At 41.6% G+C, this 10,813-nt stretch overlaps 1 protein-coding gene across 1 annotated transcript; it reads left to right on the top strand.

Moving 5' to 3' along the window:
* The first annotated feature begins 2,193 nt into the window (after positions 1 to 2,193).
* On the top strand, positions 2,194 to 8,246 carry LOC105562764. The gene is made up of 8 exons (XM_012013826.1): positions 2,194 to 2,508; positions 2,583 to 2,779; positions 3,443 to 3,597; positions 5,136 to 5,225; positions 5,732 to 5,863; positions 5,999 to 6,151; positions 6,781 to 7,023; positions 7,244 to 8,246. The coding sequence occupies exons 2-8, from the start codon at positions 2,753 to 2,755 to the stop codon at positions 7,413 to 7,415; spliced, it is 972 nt and encodes a 323-aa protein (XP_011869216.1). The 5' UTR covers positions 2,194 to 2,508; positions 2,583 to 2,752; the 3' UTR covers positions 7,416 to 8,246.
* Positions 8,247 to 10,813: the final 2,567 nt, after the last annotated feature.

Genomic DNA, 10,813 nt, shown 5'->3' with positions numbered 1-10,813 from the left:
GCTCAATGGCCGCGTTCAGCAGGCACAACTGTTGAGTGAGCGCTCAATGATTACTTAACATGATTGGCTGGATCTAAAAGTATTAGCCAATCATACTGAGCGCTCACTCAACAGTTGTGTCTGCTGAACGCAGCCAATCAGAGCTACCACGGCCCCGTTTTTCGTGATTGGCGAAAGCGATACGCCCTCTGTGGACATTGAAAAACGTGGACATAAACTACGTAGCCAATGTCCACAGAGGATGTATCGCTTTCGCCAATCACGAAAAACGTAACCGTGACAGCTCTCAAGCCTATCACACAATGCCAGACAACATGCAACAGGAACAGGGAATAGAATTTTTGACGCGTTGGATTGGTTGGAAGAAAATTTCCGACGAATCCAACGCGTCAAAAATGATATTCCCTATTCCTATTGCCTGTTGCCTGGCATTGTGTGATAGGCTTCAAGCTTCTCTCTGGCGGAGTCTAGTATATAAGACTATGGTGGCAGCTCTCAAGCTTCTCTCTAGAAGAAGTTGCCAATGGCGCCAGCGCGTCTATCAGCCACGGCCGCCACGGTATTGCTCAGTAGATCACCCAGTCGTACACTAAATGTAGGTATGGTATTCAAGCGTCATCATGAGCACCGCGAGCGAAACTCCGAACTAAAAACGAATATGGCTGTGGAACCGCTGTATTCAAATGCCGTTCACTTTCCTAAATGAAGCCCAATGAAGGAATATGTACAATTGCTTTATTTTTCTTTAATTACAACGAACTTTCTTTATCGATTGATTTACCTTGACGTTTGCTAGTCGCAATCTATCTGCAACATGAACATTTCAACCCTTGTATTTTGAGTATGTTGCTAACATTTTGAATGTTTTATATAAATTAAAAATTTTTAATAGACAAATATTAAACACTTAAATAAAAAAATTGTACGGATGAAATTGAAATGTTTCATCGATTTTAACCGTAATAAATTATTAAAACACGAACACCTTGCTTTGACACTGAACTTTTGTTCAATATGTATATATTTATTTATTATTGAAGTCTTTTCTTATTTATTCAAAAATATGATTGACAAAATAGCAATGTAACTGACGGATTTGTTATGACCTATCACGTTTCCAATAGAGCTCCTGAATAATAATGAAACAATTATATAATAATTATTTGTCTCTTCTGCTATTGTAACTCAAGTAGAATATGTTGGTTTTTATAAAATATTAAGAGATTAAGTAGAGGGAGGTCCAGGTTCAAACTCTGACAGGGGTAAATTTTTCGCAATAAATTAAAAAATTAAAATTATTTAGACACTAACATCTTGTCTTGGCTCTGGCTCTTATATCCTTCGAGTTGTGATAAAATATTAAGTACATTAATTATTAAATTTAAAAACATAAAACGTATATAAACATAAACTATTACACGGAGAGAATTTTTTTTAAAATTTACCTGAAAATCATATAATCGTAGGACATGGTATTTTGAAAACCTTTATGAAACTTTTTTGAAATTTTATCATACATTCTACCAGTAAAATGTATGGTAAAATTTAGAAAACTCATAAAATTCTTCCGATATGATTTCAGGATAAATTTTAAGAAAACATTCTCTTCGCGTATATGTTATCTGAATCTAAGTCTGTCTGTCCCATTCAGATCACTGAATATCTTAAGTAGTGACCAGGAAGCATAAATTCTGACTACCGTGTATTCAAGTCAAATTATTGAAAATACCTCCGTACGATTAATTTCAACATGACTTTATTTTCTGAACCAACTATTTTTGAACATTCGAAACATTTAGCGTTACTTTCACTCGATCTTTCAACGTTTGGCATTGTCGCATTATTAATGACTCCAATTTTTACCAAAAGGTAATTTATCTCCATCGAAAATCTTAAAGTGAAAGACGCTTGCGATATCTCATGCGAAAAAAAGAAATTTTATCAGCGATTTCTGTCGATTGAACGCTGAGTTTTGGTATAAGAAGTAGCATTTCTCTTTCTCTTTCCTGACACACTAGCGATGTCGCGTAATCAAGATGTATCCGTGTCATCCGGAGAAAAACTTAGTTCATGCTGTCATAAGGTCGATGAATCCCTCGCTGCACGTATTCTAGTGAAAGTATGTGTCCGCCTACCCCACCCTGAGTCCCAGTAGAACTCGTGCACGTCGCCCGAGGAAGGGGCCAACGCACAGTGGTATACCCACGTATCCCACGTTGCTAGGTAGACTCGCGGCGCGTAGAACCGAATCGCGCCAGTGTCTGGACCCAGTTGTCGTGGACACTTTCGAATCACGCTGGCCAAAAGTGGAGAGACGTCCGTTATGGTTGACTGTGCTCTGTCGTAGTCGGCGCGACGAGTTACACGCGTTGCAGTACGGTAGCGTCTAGAAGAGACGGGAGATCAGTCCCAAATTCAATTGGAGTTTCGATTTAAAGTCTGTAAAGTTGATGCGACTCGAGATTCGGCCGACGGACACGAGCTTTCGTTTATTTCCAAAATTCGAAGGTATATATCAAGCGCGAGACTCAACCCAGTTTTATTCTTAACGGGGTTCTTTGTTTCTTACGGTCGCCCTCAAGGTAACGATACTGGTCGAGCCGGGTTATCGTTTATCAGCGGTGACATTGGCACGGCGATTGATCAGCACGCGATGCCAATTAAGTGACTTCGCGGCCTCCTTCCTGCCGAGACACCTGCTCACTACAGGAGAGAAGGTTCTATCACGGAGGGGTGAATCATAACGATCGAAATGGCGCTCGCGTGGCACATATCAATCGTAAGTGATCGGTCCGATCTAATGTTAAGAATTAACCGTAGTTGCAGGGTACGCGGGAAGCTGGATTTAAATGTGATGTAATGATGGTATTTCCATTAATTGGTAAACGCACGCTGTATATACCTTTCTAATCGCGAATCGCCATTGACTCATCTTCTTGATTAATCGCTAGCGCTTTTTTATCTACCGATCGAATTACGTGTGGGCTGAATCAGAGCCGATTAATACCGTCGCAAAAAGTACGCATTTCTACCGTACAGGAAGTATCCCGATAAGCGATCGATTACAAGCCGGTGCAGCGTTTCACAATAAGTGGTACCACATTGTACACCGTGCTTAGTCGACACTAGTGATCTCGTGCTTCAAGTTTTATCGTGTATTTGACTGCAAATGCAAAACGCGTTTAAGCTGTACTTACACGTACGTACACAAAGGGAATGAATATTTTGCGTAGACTTGCGGATCGAAAAGAATGTTTTAATTGTCGTCTTTCTCGCCATCTAAGCTGCGTTCGGAAACGTTACCCGAGTGTCCCCGTGTATCATTTTATCCTTATTTGTACATTCGGTGAGCGACAAGAACAAATGATCCACTGGGGCACTCGGGTGATGTTTCCGAACGCAACTCTAGTCTTTTTATAAATATCATCATATTCTTGAATAGTTTTTCTTGATGGTCACTCGGGGCGAACCCTGTACGGAGTACGGATGTCCAGGACGGCCGCAGTATGACCCTTTCGTACCTGCGCCTCCAGGATACACTCCCCACTGCGCGCCACCGGGGCAGACATTCTGCGAAACCCCAGACCACTATCCTCGGTAAGTACTCTTAGAACATCCTCTTCTCCGTTCCCCCCCAAAAAATATCCTTGTCGAATCAGCGACGAGGTAACGCAACAAGTGGAAATCCGCGGCAATCCGGTCGACCCATTTCCAATTGTTGATATTCCTTTCGCCACGTCCACCGTGTCCACCTTCCGCCTTCCTCTATGCATACGAATGATCCACGCGCGCGCTGAGAAAAACTTCTGGAGGGGAAAGTCCGCTAACTCTCCTCTCCTCATCGAGGTGAGAATTCGTTTCTCGAAAGCATCGAGTTCGCCTTAATATGCTTGCACAACCAGCCGGAGCGACTCTCGCCCATAAAACGATTTTCGTTCCTCGTTTTTTTATAAGCGCGATCTAGCCCAGAAGAGCTCCCATCTCCGGCGCGATCGAAACCACAGAAATGAGATGTTGGAGCAGCACCCGTTAGTTACTCCCCGCTTACTGTTCTCGTGCTCCGTATGCAAGTGACCATGCGATTTCCCAAATCTCCGCGCACTTTCACGCTCAAATCCCCGAAGATGTTGGGAAGAGTTACGTAAAGTGAGCGGTCGCTATAATGTAAGAAGAACGTCCGTGAGATCGTTGCTCAGCGTACCGTGACCATGGCCTTGACGCGGTCATACGCTGTTGGATAATTATTGGACCCGTTACAATAGTCCGAATCCGAGTCCCATCGTGCTGAATACCGGTATTTCTTTCTTCCCTCTCCGCTGCACAAATCGCTCTTGCGACATGACCCCAAATATTTGCATGAACAATACTCGTATCGAGCACTCGCGAATCGTATACGTTTGAACAAGTTTGCAGGAATGAATAATGAAACAGGCGATTGCGCGTAGAACAGCGATATTTTTTAACGCTCAGAACAGACTTTTTCTTTTAAACAATTCTGTATATCCGAAAATATCGCCAATACTGCATTATGCCGTCTCATGCAGCTTTTAACGCCGCGCAGTGAAATGAATGGGGTTTCGATAAGCCGCAACGATCCAACCGCACCAAGTTGAATAATTTTAGCAAGTGGAGAAACTTGCGACTGAGACAGCTGTCACTTCCGATAATTATGCGCGTAGGGACGACCCGTACAACGGTCAATTAGACTGTCAGAAACATCAAATTGCCGACTCGAGTCGGGCTATCAGCTCACGGTGTCGCGCGTGTCATTTCGCCGCAAACAAACACGCTGCATCTCGCCTCGCTAATGCTTGCTCAGGCCTAACACAGTTGCGCAATACACCCAATTGGGAACGCACCTGCGTAAATAACCTTTTGTCAACCTGGAAGAGAGACGAATCTCGGTCGTCCGGCCGAGAGACAGAATGGCCGGTATCTTTGATACGCGTTGCAGCAAGATCTCGGCTCGCGTGCGAAGCCAAAGGTCGAATGTAATTCCCGAGAATTACTTTGGTAAAAACGAGAGAATGCATCGCGTTTTTACCAATGCATTGTATTCCGTCCTCGGGAGAGGTAACGATTTCTTTTTTCCCCTCTTTTTATTTTCTCTCTCTCTTCTTCTTCTTTTTTTTTAGACAACTCATCAAGTTTCTCGTCGACAAATGCAGCTTCGACTTTAACACCGCGTTGCAAGATGAATCCCGCGACGATTTCAATGCATACAGGTATATGTTCGATACTGAAATATCGCGATATATTTATGTAAGGAACGAAAGTTACACGCGAGAAAGACTCAAATCTCAGATAAGTACGAATAACAATTTCTACCGTTAGAGACGCTAAAGTATGCTTATTTTTTAATTTTTATTATTTTAAATATTTTATATGTAATATATAATAATATTATATATATAACAATAGATTAATTAATAGAGGAAAGTCCCCTATTATTTTATGGCTGTAGGCTCCTAATATGAGATAGCGGAGTTAAATTAATTAGGCCTCATCTGTTAATTCTATAAATTTGTTGCCCTTGGAATGAAATCTGTTTAGTAGAAAATTCATTGTTAGATTGTGTAATCGTTGCGAAAAAAAATTTGTGATTAAATTTGGGTGTTGAAAACTTGCTGTCTCATATTAGAAACCTGTCTCATAATATAGGACTTTCCTCTATGTAATTAATCATTAATAATCGGTACTCCCGCATATCCTTCTCATTACCGTTTTTAAGTTCTTCGCCGGATTATGATCAAGGCTATGACTATCCACGACAAGACAATAGTCAATTATACACGCAGCCTCCTCTAAAAGGAGAGCCAGCCCTCGTATATGGTCCTCCGTCCAATAGCAGCCGTTATCACAGGTAGGACTCGCATACACGTGTCAAATTATTCACATTGTCGTCTGTACGGGATGGAAGATATATTTGAGTGGCGGTACGAACGAAGGGAAACGATATTAGCGTACGAAGTTAAATTTTCGACTCGTCGAATTGCAGTTACAAACACTCCGCGCCAGAATCGCAGAGGAACCCTTTCCTCCCGGAAGTAACGTTGAAGTATCATCAGGACGTTCTACGGCAACTCGATCGTTCTTACTCTCAGGAATCCTTGGGCGTATTCAGACCGAACCAATCATGGTTGACGAATAGGTACGACTATCGGTATCGCATGGAGATGCTAAAATGGCGACTTCTTGTCGCACGTATGTATGTACACTGATAAAAAAAACTCTTAAGCCAACAAAATATTTACTTCAGTAAAAAAATAATTTTAAGTAAATCTATTTACTTAGTTCTAAAAAGTTTTTTTTTGTCAGTGTACTTGATCATCAAAATTCTGTATCTTACTCTCTAAAATTTGTGGAGTGAAAATACTGCCATGGAGTGAAATGTTTACTCCGTTGGAGTTAATATTCACTCTGTTGAAGGAAATATTCACGCCAATAGGGTGAACATTTCACTCCATGGCAGTATTTTCACTCCACAAATTTTAGAGAGTAGAATATAGTGAAAATGCTCAAAAAGTGAGCGGCTTTATTTCTTTCTAATGGGACAGTTAGAAAGAGACGAAGCTACTCATTTTTAGCATTTTTACTACAGTGTAGTAAGATACACAATTGACCTCCAGATCTTATATTCAGGCCAATAGAAATGTTACATACAGCATCTTCAGATAAATTCACGTCTTGAATGTAAGATCTGAATACCGGCCGTAATGTAATAATATGATAATATATTTTATCTTAATTTGCATTATTACGTCTTGTGTTAAATAACAGATATTCGCGAAGTGACAAGGTAGCGCCGCGAAGTTACAGCGTGAACCCGTTGTTGAGCTACGCTAAACTTAAGGGCGACCGTGTAAAGAGACAGTCGGATCCGGAAATCATTCCCCTGTGTCCCACACGAGAGCAATACATCGCTCCCCGTGCCGCTCTAAACAAAGAGGGCAACTGGATGTATGTTGTTAATATTCCGGGCCAGGACAAGTACACGCAGCTCGTCAGAAGCGAGAAGTGCTTGTAAGTGTACCCGGGGAATTTGTGATGATAAACCTGATACGGGGCTTTGTAATATTTGTAAAGAAATCGCTCTAATTGTCATTTGATTCTTCAATTTTCACATTCGCTCCAAGCTGACGTTAGCTCAGGAGAAATCGTCATTTTACGTCACGTCGGGATGACGTCCTTATCGAACTTGAAGGAGACGGTAACGATGAGATATCCATCTTGTGCCTTTCAGGAACGATGTGTGCAACGGTATATGCTCCATCCCGGAGGGATACAGGAGTAGGTGCCAGCAGCAATTCGTACAAAAGAGACTAGTGGCACTCGAGGGAAGCGGGAATCGACTTTACACCGACTTGTTCTGGTTTCCGCATGGCTGCGCGTGCCAGATTATTCAGAATTTCTGAGGACACGGGCGATTACGGCGCGTTGCGGCATTGCGCGAATGGGGTGCGTTTCCAGGGGATAAGCGCTATTAAATGGTAGTATGTCGTTCTCTACACGATTGTAATCCCGCGACCACAGAGCGCGCCTGGCAACGGCATTGAAAGTGTACTCGTATACCGATAATGTAGCGTTCTATGAGCGACGCGTACCCGAGTAAAGTATCGCGACGCGTATTACCAGCGATGTCAGGCAGAGGCGAATACACGTTGTCAGTCTATTATTAATTGCCATTGCCAATTGCTAATCGCAAACGGTGTAAATCTGTTAAAGGCGTGAATAAACGCCCTCAATGGTGTCCCTTTGCGACAAACAGGCGAGAAATTTTTCAGAAATGTGCCGATCATATGATATTACATTTATACTCGCGTTGCACATTTAGCGTAAGATATATATACATACATACATATATATGTATATTGTTCACATTGACTTATAGTATAAAGACATCTCGAATATCTCTTATTTATCTTTCGGCATCCACGATCGCCGATTCGCCAGAGAACTCTGCAAAGACAGGCCGTGTAATTTCATAAATCAATTTTACGTATCGTTTTTAATTAATATATTACTCTCTTTTATTTTGGACACCATCCGACAACTTTATCTAGAGAATATCTCAACAAATAGTTGTATCGCCATGATTGAGCTTATTTATACAATAGGCACTTCTCGTCGGTAAAACCGGAAAGGGATGGCGGAAGGAAATCTCGTAATTATGTAATGAAACTTAAAAGCGGATTTTTTACGTGCGCTATTTATACGCGAATATATAATGAAGGATTATTAATTTATTTGCCATTGTTGTTTATTGATTTCAACTGTTTTTGGTAAAAGCCTCATGGATCTCCTTCCACCCCAGTCAGAAACGATTCGTCGATCGGCACGTCATTTCTTACCAATGGGGAAAAACAATATTTATAACGTGTTCTTTAAAATTTTTGAAAACCGTTTTTAAAATTATTTTAAAAAACATTAAAATAATGGGTTAAGTCCCTTTTTATTCATTCAAAAAACATTAATTTTAACGAATAATAAACTTTCAAGTAAGACCCCTATCTAAAACTAAACAACATATGAGAACACGCCAATGTGGGTCGCAAGGCAGGATGTAGGTAGCCCAACTTGTAATTTTTCTGAAAATCTATATACCGTTTCTTTCCACATTGGTGCTATGCGCCGATTTCTTTTTCGGACATAACGCAGTTCTTCTTATACGTGGAATTATATAATTCCAGGAATGCAGTTTTCTCATAATTAACGAAAAGTATATATTAAAAAAACATTTTACAAATATTATAGTCCCATTGAGTTGCTCCGGGACGGAACGATTTTTCACGATTTACGTGGTTTTCGTGGTTTTTATTATTTTATGGTATAAATCGCGAAACATTGTTTCGTGGGGAAAAAAAAAGGAAGGATTGTCTAGGGAAATCTGTGAATCTTCGAAAAAAGTTATTATTCTTTACTTAAGATGGACAAGCGCCATTGTTCCGCGACTACCATGCCAAATAACTTATCGGCTTCGCCGCGCGATGTTGCGTGAAATACGACATCGCGGTTCTAATCTTGTGACACCTTCTCAAGGTGGATGTACTAAATATTCGGAGGAATTCGAAGAGGGACCTGAGAGGGCATAAAATAAATTTCGCTACTTGCGCCAGAAAAGGATATACGGACGAAGGACTGAACGAAAATAGGGCCGTGTAACGGGTGGTGGGGTGGCGAGGGAGGAACTGGAGGTCAGACACGCGCAAATTTAGCGGGAAATGTTGCGGGGCGTAACACGACACCCTTTTCGCACCATTTTCCAGCGATTTTCACAAGCCTGCGGAGCCCATGCCTGTAGCACGTCGACATGGCCGCTCGTAGCTTTCAACAGAGATGACGATGATTTTACTTTAGATCCGCAAATGTTTAACAGCATCTCAACTATTGCAACAACAGGCTGCGTAATGATACACAGAGCACCGCTCATGATTTTATGTAATTTTTTTTTTACCGAATAGCGGACACGACAGCGAATACATTGAAAAATTGTCGCCAAGGCAGACAGAACGAGAGAAACGGGCCGTTTAGCGCGCCCCGGATTTCGCTGTAGATTCCGTTCTGCTCGGCGAAACTCGCTCTGTCGCACGCACCCACTCGCTCGCACCTGCTCGAGAGCTACCCCGGTATCCCCCTCGGCATCCCTTCGCGTCCAGCGAAAAGAGGGGTGAATTTCTAGGCCTACGTACGTACATAAGTGCAATGCAGTTGCACCTACACACGGTGCGCCTGTACGCGCGCACTTGTACCTTACGCGTTTCCCTCCACTCGTGCGTGACAGAAGTGTCTGTACACATGAGGTGGATGGTAGGCTACTTGAAGGGTTTCCGTTTATATGCACGCGTGTAAGCGTGTGTGAGTTAGCGACGGACGAAGAGGCCTTCCGCAGAGAAGCGAGGTCGTCCTGCGATGGCGCACATATGTATAATACAGGAGCGAAAGATATATCAATTTAGAGAATCGAAACGATCAGGACAGAAAGGGCACATGATACGAGGGTACAAAATTGTCTATTTCAGAAAAATAAAACAACAAAGTAATACAAGCAAGTGCAAAGTAATATAAAAGCTATCGAAAAATTCATAAGCGTAATACGAATTTTTCGGTAGCTTTTATATTACTTTGCACTTGAAAAAGGGATTCGTTAAAGTTTTCATTTATACAATTGTTTTAACAGTTACAGGATTAAGAGACGTGACAGGATTAAGAGTGTCTAAATATTTAGACACTACTCTTAATCCTTTAGGCTCTGAGGCTCTTAGTCCTTTATTTCTTGAAGTTTTAACAGTTAAAGGACTAAGAGCCGTGATAGGGTGGTAGTGTCTAAATATTTAACACATATGAGCCATAATAATTTGTTTTAACAGTTTTCCGGTCTTACGCTAGAGCAAGAATCCATTGTTAATTAAGTTTCGACGAAAATGTTACACGTCCTCTTTCTGTTTTCACCGATTCAATTTTTACTTGCGAGAAATTTTCATACCGTTATAAATGCTTTATCTCGCATTTAATATTTCGCGTTTGACTCTACGATCTACAGGTCTATAATTAGAGAACCTCGTTGTAAAAGTATACAAAAGTACGGATGTTTTTAAAACAGAATATTTTTTCATACTTTTCGAACGGTACGTAAAAACCGCCAAACGGTACAGCGCGATAATTTACCACGATTTGCCTCGCATCTGGAGCCTCGACGAGATTAAATCGAAATTTCGAGTCGATTCACGGCGTCCAGATGTCACGTTTCAGGAAGAGGAAGCCCACCTTTGATCCCTGCCAAGTCGCAAGATGACGAACGAAGCACATGGACCAC

Source organism: Vollenhovia emeryi, unplaced genomic scaffold (assembly GCF_000949405.1).
Source record: "Vollenhovia emeryi isolate VEMERY1.0 unplaced genomic scaffold, V.emery_V1.0 DF939183.1, whole genome shotgun sequence".
Lineage (NCBI taxonomy): Eukaryota > Metazoa > Arthropoda > Insecta > Hymenoptera > Formicidae > Vollenhovia > Vollenhovia emeryi.
The sequence above is the reverse complement of the archived record's forward strand: the minus strand, read 5'-3'. Positions and strand labels throughout refer to the sequence as shown.